The 23,134-nt window shown below is 45.5% G+C and overlaps 1 protein-coding gene across 1 annotated transcript in view; it reads left to right on the forward strand.

Annotated features, from left to right (window-relative positions):
• LOC120998899 (vomeronasal type-2 receptor 26-like) overlaps positions 1-23,134 on the forward strand; it is a 158,522-nt gene that overhangs the window by 82,807 nt on the left and 52,581 nt on the right. The window contains exon 3 of the mRNA XM_040429778.1: positions 3,366-3,587. Within this exon, the coding sequence (XP_040285712.1) occupies positions 3,366-3,587 (222 nt within the window). The remainder of the gene's footprint in view (positions 1-3,365; positions 3,588-23,134) is intronic.

Consider the following 23,134-nt stretch of genomic DNA (forward strand, 5'->3'; position numbering starts at 1 on the left):
TCTAGAATTACACACCCAAATGAAATAGCAGAGGCCTTTAATCATTACTATTCTAAACTATACAACCTTAATAATGACCCATCCACACATCAGCCGTCCCTGGAGAAAATTGATTCGTTTCTCCACAAGGTTCATCTCCCTTCTCTAAATAAAGAGCAGCTTACACAACTGAATTCCCCTATCTCTATTTCCGAAATTGATGCTATGATTAAATCCCTAAAACCGAACAAATCGCCAGGCCCTGACGGATATTCTAATGAATATTACCAACTGTTCTCGCCCCTACTACATACACATTTGGCTAAGCTGTTTAATAAGGTTCTAGCTGGGGAACAGTTTCCCTCTGAAATGTTACAGGCAACGATTGTTACCATCCCGAAACCAGGTAAGGCAATGGACTCCCCTGCAAATTTTCGCCCGATTTCTCTCCTCAATTGCGACGTAAAACTATACGCAAAATTGTTAGCACATAGGCTCTTGAAAATACTGCCCATGCTTATTCATAGTGACCAGGTTGGTTTCACTAGAGGTAGAGAAGCACCTGACGGCACCCGTCGGATATTGGGTCTGTTACAAAAGGCCGGGGGGTTGGGATCGCCTTCTCTGCTTCTAACCTTGGATGCAGAGAAGGCGTTCGACCGTATACATTGGGGATTTGCATCGGCGGTATTAGATAAATTCGGTTTCCAGGGCCCTATTAAAAATGCGATCCAGGCGTTATACTCCACTCTCTCAGCTAGAGTTTTAGCGAATGGCTCCCTCTCTTCTCCCTTTGTAATTACAAACGGTACCCGACAAGGTTGCCCCCTTTCGCTTTTAATCTTTTTAATGGTTATGGAGCCCTTTGCAGAAATGATAAGGACGTCAGATTCGATACGGGGCATCCCGGCTGGTGGTCAGCAGCATAAAATAGGGTTATTTGCGGACGATGTTATTTTGACTATAACTGACCTTCTCTGAGAGCCACTTTGCGGATTATACGGGAATTTGGGGAAGTGTCTTATTACAAAATTAATGAATCTAAATCCCAAATCCTGGCGATAAAGGTTGCGACTTCACTATGGTCGGCAATTGAAAGCGAGTTACCTTTTCAATGGGCAGTTGACTCAATTACTTATCTGGGCGTCCAAGTATGCTATCCCCTCACGCAATTAGTCAAAAGTAATTATGGAGTACTGTACAATTCCCTACAAGCTGACCTTGACCGCTACTCAAAGATAAACTTATCCTGGCTAGGGCGAATAGTACTGTATAAAATGATGGTGCTCCCAAAGATCTTATACCTATTTTGCACTTTACCCATCCCTATTCCCACCTCAGTTATGGCAAAATTTAAGTCTCAAATGCTTTCTTTTATATGGAATAAAGGCCCCCATAGAATTGCAGCCTCTATACTTTACAATCACAGGTCTCATGGTGGCCTGGGAATGCCTAATCTTCATGGTTACTACGAAGCCTTTGTCTTCAAACAGCTAAGATTTTGGTGCAAACGAGGTCCGTCACCTAGTTGGAAACAGATAGAAGTTGATCTTAACAAGGGAAGATCGCTTTATTCTCTACTCCTAGTGCATGCTGTTGATCCCAGCTTCCCGCCTCCCTCAGCGTTAACTTTGAGAACATCCATCCATACATGGAAACTACTGGTTCAGCACACTGACACGACAGCTCCAAAGAAAAGAATACAGATCCCCATAGAGATCTTGCAGTACTATGGGCTGGGATACAGGTGTTAAATGATTTTTATGATAATGATGTGTTGAGGTCCTTCTCAAGCCTACAGGTCTCTTTTGTTATCCCAGACTCGTATCAATATCATTATACCAGGATTGGTCACTTTTTGGCTAAGTGGCAACAGAGAGATCTATTGCTTCCAGTTGATCTCCTGAATATTCTGATAAGTTCAAATGGCGACTTCCAGTTCCCTACTAGCTCGGTTTACAAAAGGGTGATAGAAGATATGCGATTGACTAAAAAGGCCCACTTTTTGAATTGGGACAGAGATCTGAAGTGCTCATATTCCATATCACAATGGCAAACTGCGATAAGAATTACGTATCAAGCCACAAAGTGTTCCACCTTACTAGAATGCTATCACAAAATACTTACACGGTGGTATTTCACACCCGCTAAGCTCAATAGATTCTACCCCAATTCAGAAAACATATGTTGGCGTTGCAAGAATTCAACAGGCAACCTGTTGCATATATTTTGGGATTGTGTCATATTGTAACCTTTCTGGTTTAAGGTTGAAGAAATGGTGAGAGAAGTGACTGGCTACAATATACGCTTATCCCCAGCTTTGGCACTCCTCTCCCTAGATGTTGATTTAATTCCACGTCAGCATAGGTTAATAACGTGTCATATTCTTCTATCTGCCAAACTTTTAGTTGCTAAACTTTGGAAATCTCCTTTAAGCCCTACTTTATGTGAACTCAAAGATAAAATTTCCACTCATGCTATATATGAACACCTTTGGGCTCTGCGGGCTGATAGGCTGAAGCAGTTCCGTTTTGCGTGGTCTCCTTGGCTTGCAAAATTCTTAGGTCTAAAGCTAGATTAATGCCTTATTCTAGTCTGACTTGATGGTGAAGATAAGCCCGTGACCGTCGATTTCACATGTATACTTTATTTTATTTTTGTTTTAATTGTGTTTCTCCTCAAATGTTCCTGTGTTTATTCTCCACATGTTACCTATTCTTATTTGTCGCTGTTCTACGTAGGCAGCACCCGAGCGGGTGCCGCAGAACTTGATTTATGATGGATCTTTGCTTACTGTCTTATCCAGTGGCTGCGCCCACTCTCATGTTTGTTTGCTACATCTGTCATTCATCCTGAATGGCTGCGCCCACATTTAACTGCAAACTTATATTGCTTTGTCAAAAATAATAAAAATTATTGTGAAAAAAGAAAAGAAAAGGGTCAATATGGTAAACAGGCACAGGTCAGGTCAGACAGTGAAGGATCAGAGTCAAGAATCGGTCAGAGCTCTGTACATAGACAGACAAATGGAACAAAACACCTTTGAAGGGACTAGCACACTAAAATATTAGAGCCGGCAAAAGCATGCATGCATTTCCTAAGGGCAGAGGGGGAAGAAGCCTTGCCAGCAGGAGCAAGAGGAACCAGCAGACTCCAACAGCTGGACTCGCCAGAAGGAAGCTGTGGGGGACCAGTGGGTCCAGAAAACTAGAGCACTGGCAGCAGGGTGAGTAACCCGGCGCCAGTACCTGCCCTGGGTAGCTGAGTGGTGGAGGGCATGGGCCGCAAAGTCTACTAGCTCATCATTTCTAGCATAACAGCCATGCAAAACACAAATAATTTGTATGGAATAACTGATAAAATGTTTTTTTCTTGTAAATGACCAGCTCAATTATTATCTGAAGAGGATTCACGTGTTGACCCCCGGGAAAGAGGAGATCTATTTCAATAGAGATGGACACTTTCTTCCAAAGTTTGATGTTTTAAACTTTATTATATTTGAGAATAAATCGAAGCAGACAAACACAGTTGGATATTACCGAGAAACGAATGGGATCCAATTACAAATAAATAACAGCGCCATACGATGGAATCCAAAATTTTTCCAGGTACTACATAGTATTATACTAACCTGACATATCCTGGCTGCTTCAAATAAGAGAGGAATAATCATGTCTGTTTACATGAGGTTGTTATATATAAGTATCCTGCAGTCTGCTATCTCTAACTGTCCAGATGAATGCAGCAATAATCAGGAGGATCCAAGCTCAGTGAACATCCACTGTCAAGTCTATAAACCCAACTTATTCCAGAACGGTACCACCAGCCAGGGGTGGGGTTCAAATTTTTAACAACAGGTTCCCTACTCAACGGCAGACATGTGGCATCACGGAACATATTTACATATACATACACCATATATATGCAACACACATACACATAAATACACCATATACATTGTACACATACATAAATACACCATATATACACTATATACACATACCACCCAACAAAGGAGCTAAACTATCAGCAGCGCTCAAAGCAATGGAAGCGAACATCTCCAGCTGCCCTGCTGCCACCAGAGCACTGGAAAAAGGCTGGGCTAAATAGCATCTGCCCATGTTTGTAAAGCGCTGTGGAATATAGCAGCGCTATATAAGCGCATAAAATAAATAATAAATAAATAATTCCCACAACTAGTGCTGTCCTTGACGGGAGGAGGAGTCAGTTTACAGTATGCCACACTGGCACTATATGTCACCTTAGGGTCCAACACAACAGTTATTCCCCCTTAGTGCCACCGGACAGCAGAGTTTCTACCCCCTTCACAGTAGTCAGGACCACTTAGTCCCTCAACACAGTATTTAGGCCCCCTTAGTGCCCCGTTCACAGTAAAATGTCTCCTTGGTGTCTCCACACAGTAGTCATTCCCTTTTTGTGCCCCCACACAGTAGTTATGCCCCCATAGCTATTCACCCTTCATTTTAGTCATGCCTCCTTAGGGCCCTCGCACAGTAGTCATGCCCCCTTAACACCCCCTTCACAGTTGAATGCACCCTTAGTGCCCCCACATAGTAGTCATTACCACTTTCTGCCTCACACAGTAGATTCCTCGCTTAGTGCCCCCACATACTAGTTATGCCCCCTTAGTGCCTAAACATAGTAGAATTCCCCTTTGTGCACCTACACCGTAGTTTTGCCCACTTGGTGTCCCCTTACAGTAGTGCTGCTCCCTTATTAACATCCCCATACAGTAGTGCTGCCCCTTAGTGCCCCCCTCGCTGTAGTGCTTCCCCTCAGTTTTCTACTTACAATAGTGCTGCTCCCTTAGTGTTAATAAAATATACAAAGTAATACTCACCTAGCTCCATTCCCTTTATGAAGGCAGCAAAGCCTGCTGTCTCCAGCAGGTGCAATGTGGTGACATCATCGTGTCTGCTGGGCTGAGTAGGGGATTGCACAGGCCAGAGACACATCGGGCAATGATACTCGGCCTGAACATTCTCCTACTCAGACCAGCAGTTGTCATGATTTCACTGGATCACGCCTGCTGATGAGACCATGGCCAAGGGATGAAGCCCGAGTATTTGGCCTGGGTCCGGCTGCTCTGTATGCCATCCTTGACAGCCTGAACATCACCTGCCAGTATTCACACAGTTGTACTTACTGTGCATGTTTGCGTGTATTGGCAGACGAGGCCTGATGGCCTGGCCCCTCTGACCCTGCTGTCCCTGTAACATCCTCTATGGCTGCTAAAGTGGTAGATCCATCACTGACTAGGCCATGCCTTAGGCCAGCAGAGAATCCACACTCCTCGGAAGCTGTCTCACTAGTCCATCACAGGGATTGTCTCCAGTAAAACTCAGAACCTGATTACATCTCGCACAGCATCTCCAACACTGACTCACAAACTAAGCTTTCTATTCCTAAAGCCTCACAGTGGACATTCCAGAGCTAACTCTTCAGAATTGATCCTAACTTGTGGGCTTGGCTCTTTCTTGTGGTGTGAGTCGGTGAATCAGCTGCAGAAGTGAGGTAAAGTCAGCAACCCTAAGAAGGTTAGGCAGTCAAGAGAAGAGAGTTTGTGCACGGAAGCAGGCTGTGGAGGTTATGTATGTTCATGGTCCTGGATGCCACAGCCCTTGGCTGAGTTTTAATGGCCTCTGGCTCCCAGTCATATTAGTGAGACAGATTGGGGGAGATTTATCAAACTGGCAAAAAGTAGAACTGGCTTAGTTGCCCATACCAACCAATCAAATTTCACCTTTCATTTTCTAAAGGAGCTGTGAAAAATGAAAGGTGGAATCTGATTGGTTGCTATGGGCAACTAAGCCAGTTCTACTTTTTGCCAGTTTGATAAATCTCCCCCACTGTGTCTCTTTCCTAAGGTCCACACCTTGTAGTGGGCACTGCAGACATACATTTTTGTGAGAATTGCATCCCTTGGCTTAACTGGGACATAAAGTGTTGCCTCAGGGAGCTCCTGGAATCAACCCCATAAGTCAGCCAGATGAATGTTTACAACAGTTGAAGAACTGTGCCTCTATTTCTTGTGGATGATTGTGGAAAAACTGGTTCTTCAGTAAAGACTTATCTATTGAACTGCACTGCCTACCCCCTTCCCTGCATTACACCTCAGTACCACCAACATCAAAGGCACTCCACCTTCCAACAGACAGGAGACCCGACCAAGGTGTGCCCAAAGGAATATTGCCATCAGGTGCATCCCTCTCCACTGCGCATGGCCCAAGGAAGTGCTGGAGCAGGACAGCCACTACCGTGAGTAACATCACCACCCACACACTACTACGGTACTACTTTCATCCTCTCCCCTCGTGCTTCCACCTGGTCGTCTGCAATAAGGCTGGTATTATGATATGATACATTTCTTCTGGATTAAGCTTCAGGTTGGCTGAGTTTGGTGATTTCCCCTCTGTTTCCTTGGACTTAGCAGTTTAGGGTCAGGTTCTGCTAGGTTTACCTACATTCATTATTCTCCACCTGTTTGCCATTGCCGTCTGTCATCTTTTCACTGCCAGACTCTTCTCCCTCATCCGTTACCATCTTCATTCAGTTTGCTGTCATCTATCAGTGAGTTAATTATTCTGCATTTGTTGTCTGATATGTACTTCATATACGGTATCTTTACTTTTAACTGCACCTTATGTTACCTTTTTCTGCTCTACTAAAGTCCTGGGGTTATTTGAGTACCAAGAGCCATCAATTAGGACTTTGGAAAATGGACTGCTATAGGTAATGTCTGGTTCTGCTGTCTTGCATACATCTGGCGTTGTTACAATTATGATAATAGTGCCTCTATGTGTCTCCCTGTAATTGATGCACTGTAGGTACAGATAGTACTGACTCCCTAACTCTTCATTTAAATGTGCGGCCTCCTTATATCTCCCTGTAAGATATGGTATGTCAGCACAGATTATACTGCCTTCTAACCTCTTCTTGTAAATGGTGTAGGGGCAGATAACACTGCCTTCTTGTATTTTCTTGTAAATGATGTAGGTACAGATAGTACTGTCTCCTTGTATCTCATTGTAAATGAAGTGGGAACTAAGAATGCTGCCTTATTGCATCTTCTTTTAAATTATGTGAGTACTGATAATGTTACTTTCTTTTATCTCTTCTTTTCCTCTTATCTTGTAAATGATGTAGGTACCGATAGTACTGCCACCTTGCATCTCTTTGTAAATGATGTAGGCACAAATAGTACTGCCTTCTTGTAAATTATGTACTGTAAGTAGAGATAATACTGCCTCCTTGTATCTTCTTGTAAATCATGTGAGTACTGATTGTGCTGCCTCCTTGTATCTCCTTGTAAATGATGTATTGTGGGTGTCACGCTTCAGTGTGGGAGGGAAACACACCGAACATAAGAGGGAAGGGGGGAATACGGAATCAGGCCTAAGAAGTAGGGAAGGAAGATGGACACCTCCTAGTAAAACCCTAACCAAAATCCTGACTGACTACCAGTATGAACAGACCCCAGATGTAGGTGTGTTCATATGCAGGAAGAACTACAGTCCTATCTAGCCCTATAGGACCATGGTACTAATGGCAGGGACGAAACTACCTATTCCTCCAAAAGGAGGGATGGAAAAGAGTCTCTTTCAGGCCTAATACAAACAATAGGGAAATGCAACACACAGAACCCAAACAAAATACAAGAGGGAAAGGAAAGACTTAACTTCAAAGGGGCTATCGAAGCACCAGGAACTCCGCTGAGATCCACACACCAGCAATCCACAGGAAGAGAAGCTGAAGCTATAAATCGCACAGCAATGTGGGAGAAGCAACTATAAATAAGGTTAAATTACCACATTAGCAACACCTGAGGCAAGGGGTGTGGCCATTACCAGAAACAACACAGACGCCTATTAATCCACAAGGAAAACCTGTCAGATCAAACCATGTGTTGCCAGTCTCACCGATCTCCTGCCACCTGTCACAGGAACGTCCGTGACAGTACCTCCACTTCTACGGGTGACCTCCGGGCACCCAGCAGCGACCTTATCTGTGTGAGACCTGTGAAAAGCTTTCACCAAATGACTGGCATTCACGTCAGATGCCGATACCCGCATCCTCTCCTCTGGTCCAGAACCATTCCAGTGAACAAGATACTGAAGAGATCTACAGAGAACCCGAGAGTAAATTATCTTGGCGATCTGAAATTCCAAACTTCCGTCCACCATGACAGGAGCGGGTGGCAAGTAAGACTGCTCCAAAGGTTCAACATATCTCTTCAACAAAGATTTATGAAATACAATAGGAATTTTCAGGGCCTGAGGGAATTCAAGATGAAAAGCTGCAGGATTAATAATGGCAGTGATCTTATATGGACCAATAAATCTTGGACCCAACTTCCAAGAAGGTACCTTAACTTAATATTTCTTGTGGACAGCCACACAGATTCACCCACTCTTAGGTCCGGACCATTCATACATTTCCTGTCAGCCACACATTTATACTTGTTGCCCATATTCATCGTTATTTAGAATTTTCCACCATATAGATGACAATGATGACAAAAACGTTCTTCCTCAGGGATACCAGAAGTATCAGAACCAGAAAATGTGCTAAACTGCCGGTTAAACCCATATGCCCCAAAAAACGTTGACTTACCAGTGGACTCTTGTCTACGATTGTTTATGGCAAACTCTGCCAAAGACAAAAACGAAGACCACTCCTCCTGGTTCTCAGAGAAAAAACATCTCAAGTAAGACTCTGATTAGTGCATTCCGTCTGTCCGTTCGACTGAGGATGAAAAGCTGAAGAAAAGGATAGTTGTACCCCCAGTCAAGTACAGAACGCCTTCCAGAATCTGGAAACAAACTGAGTCCCATGATCCGAGACCACGTCAGAGGGAATGCCATGGAGTTTCACAATGTTGTCAACAAACACTTGTGCAAGTGTTTTAGCATTAGGTAGGCCCGGCAATGCTATAAAGTGCACCATTTTACTAAGCGATCAACTACAACTAGAATAACTGTCTTTCCTGAAGAATTTTGTAGATCAGTGATAAAATCCATGGATAAGTGAGTCCATGGTCTGGACGAGATGGGCAACGGAAGTAGAGATCCGGAAGGCTGAGTATGTGTCACCTTAGCACGTGCAGATGTACTACAGGCTGACACAGTCTTCAACACACTTATGCAACCCCGGCCACCAGAATCTACAAGAGATGAGGTTGGCAACGGATCTACTCCCAGGGTGTCCCGTAAGAACCGTACATTGATGTTCCTCAAACACCTTGTGACGCAATTTCGATGGCACAGACAGTTTCCTAGAGGGACAAGAATCCGGTGCGTCTCCCTGGGCCTCTAACACCTTCACCTCTAGGTCAGGGTAAAGAGCGGATATCACCACCCCTTCCGACAGTATCGGACTAGGATTTTTAAAATCACCACCTCCAGGAAAACTACGTGACAAGGCATCTGCCATGACATTCTTAATCTCAGGACGATAGGTGACAATGAAATTGAATCTGATGAAAAACAAAGACCACCTGGCTTGTCTCGAGTTCAGTCGTAGTGTTGATCGCAAATATTCTATTCCAAATTTTTTATCGCGAATATAGTGCTATATATTCTTAATCGCGAATATTCTATATTTTGTTTTTATCAGTAACCTCCCTTCTTGCTTGTGGGCCAATGAGAAGGCTGCAATATCTTTGTCAGAGCTTAGCAACATCCCTAGCAATCAATAGGAAAGTTGCCTACCCCTTTACTATATAAGAACCTCCCCAGCAGCCATTTTCTGCAGTTTTTTTGCAGTTCTGAGAGAGAGCAGTGAAATAACTGTGCTCTGTGCTTTCATCTGGATCCTATTCCTTATCCAATTACATTTGATAAGATAGTTAGCTCATATATATAATACAGATAGTCAGTGTAGGTTAGATAGTGATATAGTGCAGCTGATAGGTTCCAGTGCAGGGTGTTAGGTAGTGTGATAGGAATTACTGTTTCTCTGCTGTCCATACTGTAAGGGATCATTCTCACAAGAATCATCGTCCACCGCAGCTTTCGGGGCCAAACATTGCATTTATTGGGACATTTTTCATACACTGAACAGTCCAGTTAATAATCACTGGGTGTGATGAGGTTCCCACATACATCAAAATAAAACAAATACCTGCCCGGCTGGGCTCTCACTACACCTGTTAACGTTGCACTGACTCAGCTACAGAACCCTGTTCACACACAAAACCCATATGCCGCTTTTTCTCAGCCCGTAGTTAACCAGCCTCTCCGGCTGTAATTAGTCCCGTACCTGTATGGGGAAGTGTGGCCCAACAGTCCTCCCGACTCCGGCCTTGTGACCCTTGAATCCCGGCGTTTCCCAAACTTCGGGCTGTCACAGAGCCCCAGGGTCTCTCACCTGGTCAGCTGAGACCACGCACAGAGCCTCTGCTCTGGGTCTCTGTATCTCTCAGCGTATCTCTCCCCAGACTGACCTACTCTGAGGCGCTTTATGCCAGCCTGATTACAGCAGGCCTCACCTGCGATCACCTCAGGTAGAAAGGAAAACCTGTACTGGAAGGGTGTGGACTGGCAACTCCCTCTACCAAGCCTAGCCACCAGTCCAAGGAAAATCCAGCCCAGAAAATGTATTCAAAAATGTCTCAGCAAACTATGCTTTGCTGAGACTACTGCCACTCTCTGGATTTTATCTGTCATCTGAGGTACCTGAAGTGGGACAACACACCTTCCAGCACTGTTCACATTACCACAATACATACATGCTACAGACATAGTGCTGTGACGTCACAACAATACTTAGTGCACCAATCATTATTATCTACTTAGACCTGATAAAATGTGAAGTTGCATGTATTGCGCAAAAAATATGCACATCATTAGTGCCGATTTGCTCAGTCGTGAAAATAATGACTGGAGATCACAAATTCTAGAATTCGCGAATTTATTGCAAATATTAAGCAAAAAATTTGTGAAATATCTCGAAAACTAATATTGCCTATGCCACTCACCACTATTCAGTCGTTTAGCCGACTCCAGGTAAGCCAGGTTTTTGTGATCTGTAAACACAGTGATCAGATGAATCGCCCCTTCCAACCAATGAAGCCACTCCTCAAAAGCCAACTTAATGTCCAGTAACTTTCTGTTACCCACATCATAATTTCTCTCTGCGGAAGAGTTTTTTTTGAGAAAAAAGCACATGGACCCCATTTACCAGGTGATGGGTGCTGCAATAAAACTGCTCCTACCCCCACCTCGGACGCGTCCACTTCCACAATGAAAGTTTGTGATACATCTGGCTGCACCAATACTGTATAGGGGCAGAAGAGAAGCATTCCTTAATCGCAGAAAAGGCTTGCAACGACGAATTAGACCACACTGAGACATTTGTCCCCTTCTTAGTCATGTCAGTTAAGGGTTTTACTGTTGCCAAATATTTCTGAATACATTTTCGGTAATAGTTGGTGAACCCCAAAAAACGCATAAGAGCCTTCAGATTTTCGGGTCGATCCCAGTCCAATACATCACTGACTTTCTCTGGATCCATTCAAAACCTGAAGATGACAGCAGGTAGCCCAAAACTGCACCTCGTGTACAGCAAAAACACAATCCTCTAATTTTGCGTACAATCTATTGTCCTTTAGGATCTGTAACACCTGTCTAACGTGATCCTGATGTGTTACCATGTCAGCAGAATAAATTAGAAGGTGATGAAAAATGTCATTCACAAAATGCTGGAAAACCGTAGGAGCATTGGTCAACCCGAAAGGCATGACCAGGTTCTCAAAGTGCCCCTCAAGAGTATTAAAAGCCATCTTCCATTCGTCCCCTTCCTTGATCCTAACCAGATTAGTGATGGACGAACATCGGCTGGGACGTTTCACGAACGCGCGTTCGCGATCAAATGTTCGCGAACCGCGCATTCGCATCGCGACCATTGACTTTAATAGCAGGCGAACCTGAAAAACCTTCAGGTCATATTTGCAGCCACCAAATACTTACAACAATTGCACAAATAGTCTCACAACATGGACAGTGACATACTAGAGGGGGATCACTGGCAAAAGTTCCCACAAAAAAATATGTATTATAAAGGGTTTCTATCACTTCGTATGACATAATTAGCTGGCAGACACTAGTGATCCGCTAGTGTCTGCTCTGGCCAACCATCCTAATATAGCAGCTTTTGGGGCAGCCGTTTTGCTAAAAAAAGAACTTTTATAAATATGCTAATGAGCCTCTAGGTGCTATGTGGGCGTCATTAGCACCTAGAGGCTCCGTCTACCTTCATACACAGCCACCGCCCAGCGCGTCCCTCCAGCCCGCCCATCTCCTCCGGAATGCGATCCTCCGTGTGACGCAGCGGACGAATTCTCGCGCATGCGCCGTGCGCGGCTGTATTCGGCGCATGCGCAGTGAATGTCTGACCGCTTCCCTGCTCAGACATCTCCACTGCGCCTGTTCCTTGGAGCACTATGACGTCATCGGCGCAGGCGCAGTGGAGATGTCTGAGCAGGGAAGCGGTCAGACATTCACTGCGCATGCGCCGAATACAGCCGCGCGCGGCGCATGCGCGAGAATTCGTCCGCTGCGTCACACGGAGGATCGCATTCAGCAGGAGATGGGCGGGCTGGAGGGACGCGCTGGGCGGTGGCTGTGTATGAAGGTAGACGGAGCCTCTAGGTGCTAATGACGCCCACATAGCACCTAGAGGCTCATTAGCATATTTATAAAAATTCTTTTTTTAGCAAAACGGCTGCCCCAAAAGCTGCTATATTAGGATGGTTGGCCAGAGCAGACACTAGCGGATCGCTAGTGTCTGAGAACTAATTATGTCATACGAAGTGATAGAAACCCTTTAATCAGGGGCCATTTTTCTGTGTTTTAAAGGGAAACTCTCAAAAATGTGCCCTGCTGGAGCCTAGAAAATTTTTATTTCCTATCGGTGCAGCACTCCACGTTTTTTTGTATCCTGGAGAGTCAAGTAAAAAAAATGCATATGTTAAAAATATTTTTTTTTTTACTATGGAACTGTATGGTGAATGGACGCCACTGTATGGCATCTGTTAACCACCTCAGCTCCCCTAGCTTAAACACCCTGAAAGACCAGGCCACTTTTTACACTTCTGACCTACACTACTTTCACCGTTTATTGCTCGGTCATGCAACTTACCACCCAAATGAATTTTACCTCCCTTTCTTCTCACTAATAGAGCTTTCATTTGGTGGTATTTCATTGCTGCTGACATTTTTACTTTTTTTGTTATTAATCGAAATTTAACGATTCTTTTGCAAAAAAATGACATTTTTTACTTTCAGTTGTAAAATTTTGCAAAAAAAACGACATCCATATATAAATTTTGCTCTAAATTTATTGTTCTACATGTCTTTAATAAAAAAAAAAATGTTTGGGTAAAAAAAAAAATGGTTTGGGTAAAAGTTATAGCGTTTACAAACTATGGTACAAAAATGTGAATTTCCGCTTTTTGAAGCAGCTCTGACTTTCTGAGCACCTGTCATGTTTCCTGAGGTTCTACAATGCCCAGACAGTACAAACACCCCACAAATGACCCCATTTCGGAAAGTACACACCCTAAGGTATTCGCTGATGGGCATAGTGAGTTCATAGAACTTTTTATTTTTTGTCACAAGTTAGTGGAAAATGATGGATTTTTTTTTTTTTTCTTACAAAGTCTCATATTCCACTAACTTGTGACAAAAAATAAAAACTTCTATGAACTCACTATGCCCATCAGCGAATACCTTGGGGTGTCTTCTTTCCAAAATGGGGTCACTTGTGGGGTAGTTATACTGCCCTGGCATTCTAGGGGCCCTAATGTGTGGTAAGGAGTTTGAAATCAAATTCTGTAAAAAATGACCTGTGAAATCCGAAAGGTGCTCTTTGGAATATGGGCCCCTTTGACCACCTAGGCTGCAAAAAAGTGTCACACATCTGGTATCTCCGTACTCAGGAGAAGGTGGGGAATGTGTTTTGGGGTGTCTTTTTACATATACCCATGCTGGGTGAGATAAATATCTTGGTCAAATGCCAACTTTGTATAAAAAAATGGGAAAAGTTGTCTTTTGCCAAGATATTTCTCTCACCCAGCATGGGTATATGTAAAATGACACCCCAAAACACATTCCCCACCTTCTCCTGAGTACGGCAATACCAGATGTGTGACACTTTTTTGCAGCCTAGGTGGGCAAAGGGGCCCATATTCCAAAGAGCACCTTTCGGATTTCACAGGTCATTTTTTACAGAATTTGATTTCAAACTCCTTACCACACATTTGGGCCCCTAGAATGCCAGGGCAGTATAACTACCCCACAAGTGACCCCATTTTGGAAAGAAGACACCCCAAGGTATTCCGTGAGGGGCATGGCAAGTTCCTAGAATTTTTTATTTTTTGTCACAAGTTAGTGGGAAATGATGATTTTTTTTTTTTTTTTTTTCATACAAAGTCTCATATTTCACTAACTTGTGACAAAAAATAAAAACTTCCATGAACTCACTATGCCCATCAGCGAATACCTTGGGGTCTCTTCTTTCCAAAATGGGGTCACTTGTTGGGTAGTTATACTGCCCTGGCATTCTAGGGGCCCAAATGTGTGGTAAGGAGTTTGAAATCAAATTCTGTAAAAAATGACATGTGAAATCCGAAAGGTGCTCTTTGGAATATGGGCCCCTTTGCCCACCTAGGCTGCAAAAAAGTGTCACACATCTGGTATCTCCGTACTCAGGAGAAGTTGGGGAATGTGTTTTGGGGTGTCATTTTACATATACCCATGCTGGGTGAGATAAATATCTTGGTCAAATGCCAACTTTGTATAAAAAAATGGGAAAAGTTGTCTTTTGCCAAGATATTTCTCTCACCCAGCAGGGGTATATGTAAAATGACACCCCAAAACACATTCCCTACCTTCTCCTGAGTACGGAGATACCAGATGTGTGACACTTTTTTGCAGCCTAGGTGGGCAAAGGGGCCCATATTCCAAAGAGCACCTTTCGGATTTCACAGGTCATTTTTTACAGAATTTGATTTCAAACTCCTTACCACACATTTGGGCCCCTAGAATGCCAGGGCAGTATAACTACCCCACAAGTGACCCCATTTTGGAAAGAAGAGACCCCAAGGTATTCGCTGATGGGCATAGTGAGTTCATGGAAGTTTTTATTTTTTGTCACAAGTTAGTGGAATATGAGACTTTGTATGAAAAAAAAATCAAAAAAAAAAATCATCATTTTCCACTAACTTGTGACAAAAAATAAAAAATTCTAGGAACTCGCCATGCCCCTCACGGTATACCTTGGGGTGTCTTCTTTCCAAAATGGGGTCACTTGTGGGGTAGTTATACTGCCCTGGCATTTTCCAGGGGCCCTAATGTGTGGTAAGTAGGTAAATGACCTGTGAAATCCTAAAGGTGCTCTTTGGAATATGGGCCCCTTTGCCCACCTAGGCTGCAAAAAAGTGTCACACATGTGGTATCGCCGTATTCAGGAGAAGTTGGGGAATGTGTTTTGGGGTGTCATTTTACATATACCCATGCTGGGTGAGAGAAATATCTTGGCAAAAGACAACTTTTCCCATTTTTTTATACAAAGTTGGCATTTGACCAAGATATTTCTCTCACCCAGCATGGGTATATGTAAAATGACACCCCAAAACACATTCCCCAACTTCTCCTGAATACGGAGATACCAGATGTGTGACACTTTTTTGCAGCCTAGATGCGCAAAGGTGCCCAAATTCCTTTTAGGAGGGCATTTTTAGACATTTGGATACCAGACTTCTTCTCACGCTTTGGGGCCCCTAGAATGCCAGGGCAGTATAAATACCCCACATGTGACCCCATTTTGGAAAGAAGACACCCCAAGGTATTCAATTAGAGGCATGGAGAGTTCATAGAATTTTTTTTTTTTTGGCACAAGTTAGCGGAAATTTATATTTTTAATTTTTTTCTCACAAAGTCTCCCGTTCCGCTAACTTAGGACAAAAATTTCAATCTTTCATGGACTCAATATGCCCCTCACGGAATACCTGGGGGTGTCTTCTTTCCGAAATGGGGTCACATGTGGGGTATTTATACTGCCCTGGCATTCTAGGGGCCCTAAAGCGTGAGAAGAAGTCTGGAATATAAATGTCTAAAAAATTTTACGCATTTGGTTTCCGTGAGGGGTATGGTGAGTTCATGTGAGATTTTATTTTTTGACACAAGTTAGTGGAATATGAGACTTTGTAAGAAAAAAAATATATAATTCCGCTAACTTGGGCCAAAAAAATGTCTGAATGGAGCCTTACAGAGGGGTGATCAATGACAGGGGGGTGATCAATGACAGGGGGGGTGATCAATGACAGGGGGGTGATCAGGGAGTCTATATGGGGTGATCACCACAGTCATTGATCATGCCCCTGTAAGGCTTCATTCAGACGTCCGGATGCGTTTTGCGGATCGGATCCATCTATCAGTGCATCCGTAAAAATCATGCGGACATCTGAATGGAGCTTTACAGGGGGTTGATCAATGACAGGGGTGTAATCAATGACAGGGGGGTGATCAGGGAGTCTATATGGGGTGATAACCACAGTCATTGATCACGCCCCTGTAAGGCTTCATTCAGACGTCCGGATGCGTTTTGCGGATCTGATCCATCTATCAGTGCATCCGTAAAAATCATGCGGACATCTGAATGGAGCTTTACAGGGGGTTGATCAATGACAGGGGTGTAATCAATGACAGGGGGGTGATCAGGGAGTCTATATGGGGTGATCACCACAGTCATTGATCATGCCCCTGTAAGGCTTCATTCAGACGTCCGGATGCGTTTTGCGGATCGGATCCATCTATCAGTGCATCCGTAAAAATCATGCGGACATCTGAATGGAGCTTTACAGGGGGTTGATCAATGACAGGGGTGTAATCAATGACAGGGGGGTGATCAGGGAGTCTATATGGGGTGATCACCACAGTCATTGATCATGCCCCTGTAAGGCTTCATTCAGACGTCCGGATGCGTTTTGCAGATCCGATCCATCTATCAGTGCATCCGTAAAAATCATGCGGACGTCTGAATGGAGCTTTACAGGGGGGTGATCAATGACAGGGGGGTGATCACCACAGTCATTGATCATGCCCCTGTAAGGCTTCATTCAGACGTCCGTATGCGTTTTGCGGATCCATCTATCAGTGCATCCGTAAAAATCATGCGGACATCTGAATGGAGCTTTACAGGGGGGTGATCAATGACAGGGGGGTAATCAATGACAGGGGGGTGATCAGGGAGTCTATATGGGGTGATCAGGGGTGATCAAGGGTGAATAAGGGGTTAATAAGTGACAGGGGGGGGGGTGTAGTGTAGTGGTGCTTGGTGCAACATATTACTGAGCTACCTGTGTCCTCTGGTGGTCGATCCAAACAAAGGGGACCACCAGAGGACCAGGTAGCAGGTATATTAGACGCTGTTATCAAAACAGTGTCTAATATACCTGTTAGGGGTTAAAAAAAATCACATCTCCAGCCTGCCAGCGAACGATCGCCGCTGGCAGGCTGGAGATCCACTCGCTTACCTTCCGATCCTGTGAACGCGCGCGCCTGTGTGCGCGCGTTCACAGGAAATCTCGCGTCTCGCGAGAGGACGCACCGGCGCGTCCACCCAGAACAACAGGACCGCCGCAAAGACGCAATCCTGCGTACGGCGGTCCTGGGGTGGTTAACACATAAATTTTTGGTATGCATTAAATGGATGGCAAAAATATGATGTGAACCCATCCCTAGTGTCAGAATAAGCACTAGTACACAGCGGAGCAGCGTGGTGGAGAGGGGAGGCCACCATGTACTGACAGAGCGCTACCTGGTCCTGGTGGTCAGGGGTGAGGACTGTGTTTCCCAAGGATCATTTTTCTACTGGGAAATACAGGGCACAGTATAATACACTAGAATCTATATAATATAAAGATATTAGCTCTACCCCCGAATAGTAATACAATTAGGTGGTCATTTACTATATAGAAATACGTCTATATTAGGCGTTTTTCTTACACAGATTGTGGCGCAAAGGTCCTTAGCACCGCTATCTGCATCTTTTTCCCGCTAATGCCAGGTTTAAAAAAGGGATACAGTTATGGCCATACAGTTATTGGATACCACTGCCATACATTGACCGTATAACACCTCTGTACAGTGACCGGATAACACCGCCCTATTGTGACTGGATAAAAGGGTATAAGATGGCACAGTACAGGGAATGAGGACACAATGCAGGGTATAAGGGGGCACAGTGTCACGGGTAGAGTCACGAGAATCAAGATAGAGCGGAGGTGCACCCCCTGAGCTGCCACCTGGTCCCCTGTCCCTGCCTACTTGCAACACCCGCCCTAGGTGACAGAGCGCAACTGGGCTACAGTCCCTAACCTACTAAGTGCAAGCAGAGAGAAAGAGACAGCAGGGAAGAGGACAGCCCCTGAGAAGTTACAATAAGCGGACAAAAGGCAGAACAAAAACGAGTTCCATGGCAAATTTTCCTCACTTCTCAGAGCTCCACATCGACCGTTAACCCAATGTAGTCAAACACCTGTCGGTCCAGACGTTCCCTGAGGCTGGGTCCGGAGGGCAGCTGCTGATGGGTTGGCTGCAAAAATTATCTCATATCCGAAGTGACCAACACATCTTCAAACCGCCCTCTTTTTGCAGGCGTGGTAGGATTGGTACCCGCAGCTGTTTCGCTGTGGGTGGAAATTCCTCTGCCAGTGCCCGTAACAGCAGAATGCAGCATCTCTCGCATAAAGGCCTGGAAATGCTGCATTCTGACAGCCCTCTGTGATGCTGGTAACATGTCCGCCATTTTGTGTTTGTACCGGGGGTCTAAGTACGTTGCCACTCAGTACAGGTCCTTGACCTTTTTGCTTTTTATACAGGGGTCCCTCTTCAAACACTGGAGCATGAAGGCCCCCATTTGCACAATTGGAAGCAGTGGAGCGCCCTGGTTCCTGCTCATCGCCCAGGAGAATGTCGTCCTCGGTCTCCTCCCCCCAGCCACGGACAACACCAGGGATCCCCAAAAATTAAAAATCCTGCTCTTCTTGCTCCTCCTCCTCCTCCCTCCCCAAGCCACCATCCTCCTCTGACTCCTCTTCAGACTCCTGCTGACTTGTCTCAGATGGATTAGCCCCCACTGGGAATTCATTCAGCATTGCGACTTCCTCATTTTCCAGCTCCTGCTCCTCGACGGCTTGATCAATGACACGAAGCAATGTACGCTCCAGAAAGAAGGTGTAACGTACGATGTCACTGATGGCGCCCTGGCTGCGACTGACAAGTTTGGTAATCTTATCAAGTGGCCGCAGAAGTCTGCATGCGTTGCGCATGAGCAGCCACTGGCACAGTGAAAAGAAACCAAGCTCCCCAAAACGTGTCCTGCCGCAGAGTTCATACAGGTAGTCCGTTAACGGCACGTTTCTGCTGGAGCAGCCTATCAAGCTTATACAAGGTGGAGTTCCAGTGTATCAGGCAGTCACAAATCAGACGTCTGACGGGCAAGTGTTGTCACCGCTGAATGTCAGCAAGGCAAGCCATGGTTGTGTAAGATCTTCTAAAATGGGCAGAGATTTTCCTGGTCTGCCGCAAGACATCCTGGACCCCGGGATATTTGGCAACGAATCGCTGAACGACTAAGTTCAGGACTTGTGCCAAGCACGGCATGTGTGTCATTTTGCCCTGTTTCAGCGCGCTCAGCAGATTGGCACTATTATCGCACACCACTTTACCAACTGTCAAATTGAGCAGGGTTAGCTACTGATCGGCCTGTGACCGCAGAGCTGAAATCAGTGCAGGACCAGTGTGGCTCTTGGCTTCCAGGCACAACAGCCACAGCACAGCATGGCAACGTCTCACCTGGCATGTCAAATAGGTTCTGGGGAGCTTGGGGGGTGCAGAGGAAGAGGCGGTAGCAGTGGAAAAGGAGAAGTCAGCCGAGGAGGAGACGGAGGATGGAGTAGGAGGAGGAGAAGAAGAGGCAGGCCTGCATGCAATCCGTGGCGGTAACACCAAATCCACAGGTTACATGGTTGATGGCCGTCAGAAGGTTCACCCAGTGGGCAGTAAAAGTTATGTACCTTCCCTGCCCATGTTTGCTAGATAACGTGTCTGTGGTCAGATGTATCTTGGCACTGACACTGTGTGCCAGAGATATATTAACTTGCCGCTGAATGTGGCCATATAGTTCAGGGATGCCCTTCTGGGAGAAATATTTCCTCTCGGGGACCTTCCATTGCCAATGGCCACAAATTTTCTAAACGCTTCCGAGTCCACCAATTTATATGGCAGTAGTTGGCGGGCTAGCAGTTCCGACAAGCCAGCGGTCAGCCGTTGGGCAAGAGGATTATCTGGTGTCATCATTCTTTTGTGTTCGAACATTTGGGCCATGGAAGCGTGCCTTGTGCCAGATGATCGAGACGACAGCAAGGTGGAAGGTGGAGTGGAGAACAAATGGGAGGAGAGAGGAGAAGAAGAAGAGACAGGACGTGGAGCGCCGGGAGTGTGGCTTTGTGGGTTTTGACAGTGTTGCTCCCACTGGGCTCGTTGATGGGAGGCCATGTGCCTTCTTAAGGCGGTCTTCCAGAGGTGAGTGTTGGGCTTACCACGACTTATGCGTTGACAGCACAGGCTGCAGATGGCAACACTATTGTCAGCAGATGACACGTTAAAAAAAGCCCACACTGCAAAGAAATGTGCTGGAGTCCTGGGAGCGCAAGATGTTACCGTGCATGGTGGATGGCTTTCTCCAGATACATTTGCAGTCTGCTTTTTGCCTCCTGTGCACTGCAAATTCTGCCTGCTTTTCTCCTTCTCCTCCCTATCTGCTGCTCCGTCTTTCCCTCTGAACTCCCCTCCTCTTCCTCTCTTGTGGGCACCCACGTGACATCCATCGACACGTCATCATCACCTTTACCACCGCTGACATTAGAGATCTCGGAGTAGGCAGCAATAGCGGGGACCTCCCTCCTTGGGCTGATGTGGGTACTGTCGTCAGACCGCTGGGTGGCGGCTGTTGCTACCTCCTCTTCCTCATCCGATGCCAAGAATGGCTGTGCATCGGTAAGGTCTGGGAATGGATGGGAAAATAATTCCTCTGATTCAAGTGGAGGGGCTATGGTGGTGGTTGTGTCTTTGGTGGTGCACACAGCAGAGAGTGAGGAAGGTGCAGATACAGAGGATGAGGAGGGTGCAGAAGCGGAAGGCTGAGTGAGCCACTCAACCAACTGTGGTGCATCCTTTGACATAATCACACGCACCTTCTCTAACTTCCCACTTAGGCTCCGGCCTAGTGCACTTGCCCGACCCCTACCACTTCTGTGGAACGGCCTGCCTCTTCCTCTGCCTGTCATTTTCAAAATGACCCTGTGCCAAAGTCCCTAGAGAAGAGCAGTATTTGTGGAAGCTGGTATATGGCAGGCCTCAATCAATTGTTAGTTGAAGCTAGTATATCACCCTCAAGCAGTAATTTTGTGGACACAGGTATATGGAAAACCTCTATCACTATTTTGTGGAAGCTGATATATGGCAGGCCTCTTGTTTCTTGAAGCTAGTATATCACCCTCAAGCAGTAATTTTGTGGCTGCAGGTATATGGAAAATCTCTACCACTGTCACAAGGTAGAGTCGCGGGTATAAAGATAGAGCGGAGGTGCACCCCCTGAGCTGCCACCCGGTCCCCTGTCCCTGCCTACTTGCACCACCCGCCCTAGGTGATGGGGCGCAACTGGTCGACAGTCCCTGACCTGAATAAGTGCAAGCAGAGAGATGGACAGCAGGGAAGCGGACAGCCAATGAGAGGTAGCACTAGAGCGGACAGAGAGGTGGAACAAGCAAGGTACCACCAAAAACAGAAAGGCGAGGCGGGTCAACTAGCCGGGGTCAGTCCAGGAGGTCATGTGAGTACAAGAGAAGAGGCAAAAAAAATCAAAAAGCAAGCCGAGGTCAAAATCTGAGAGGTAGCGTCAAGGTTCAGGGAGCAGGCAGAAGAGGTGTCAGGAAGCAGATCAATGGTCAAATCCAAAGGTAAGCAAAATAACAATAATAATACACAGCCTAAGGGACCAAAATCACAGGCAACCTGTAGCCAGCAGGTTGCCTGTATTTATAGTGGGGAGTGAGGGTCATGTGACGTGGCCAGCGTCACATGACCGACAGACAAACAAGTCGAGCACCGAGTGATCAGCTCAGCGCTCAAGGCAGACCTAGGAGCAGGGAGCCTCCCAGCTAGCAAAAGCCGCCCTGGGAACGAGGCTGAACACAGATCCTCGCTCCCGAAGCTAAGCAGCAGGTCCGCGGCTGATGGGAGACCGAGAGCGCCTTCAGCGCCCCATTACAACCACTATTTTGTGGAAGCTGATATATGGCAGGCCTCAATCAGTTGTTAGTTGAAGCAGGTATATCAAAACTTACAATCTGTATTTTGTGGACACAGGTATATGGAAATCCTCTACCACTATTTTGTGGAAGATGATATATGGAAGGCCTCAATCAGTTGTTAGTTGAAGCTGGTATATCACCCTGAAGCAGTAATTTTGTGGACGCAGGTATATGGAAAACCTCAATCACTATTTTGTGGAAGTTGATAGATTGCAGCCCTCAATCAGTATTTTCTGGAAGCATGCAAATGCACTATAATATACTTTCTATGTTAGAAAGTATATTATAAGTATATCACAGCCATCTGTGTAGCACACCTATTGATAGCACAACATTACCAGTCCTTAAAAGGACCTTTGTGGCCCTATTAGCTAGTGTTTGGTGTCCCTATGTTCCTAACAGCCTGTCCCTGCTCCAAAATGCAACCTCTGGCAAAACACATAATGTAAAATGGCTGCCAGATTGGGTTCTGTTATAGGGATGGGGGTGTGTCCATGTGCTGAAACGTCTCAATTGGCTGTCCTGTCCCACCTGATGGATGTGTCATGGGTCAAAGTTCGGTGCAATGCAAAAGAATATGGCGCATGCGAACATCGCCATATGTTCGCATGTTCGGCGAATGGCGAATTCGTAAAGTTCGTCGTGAAACGACCGCCGGGTGAACCGCAAGGCCATCTCTAAACCACATTATATGCCCCCCTTAAGTCCAACTTGGAGAACACCTTGGCACCAATAACCTGGTTAAACAAATCATGA

This window comes from Bufo bufo, chromosome 4 (genome assembly GCF_905171765.1).
Source record: "Bufo bufo chromosome 4, aBufBuf1.1, whole genome shotgun sequence".
In the NCBI taxonomy this organism is placed as follows: Eukaryota; Metazoa; Chordata; class Amphibia; order Anura; family Bufonidae; genus Bufo; species Bufo bufo.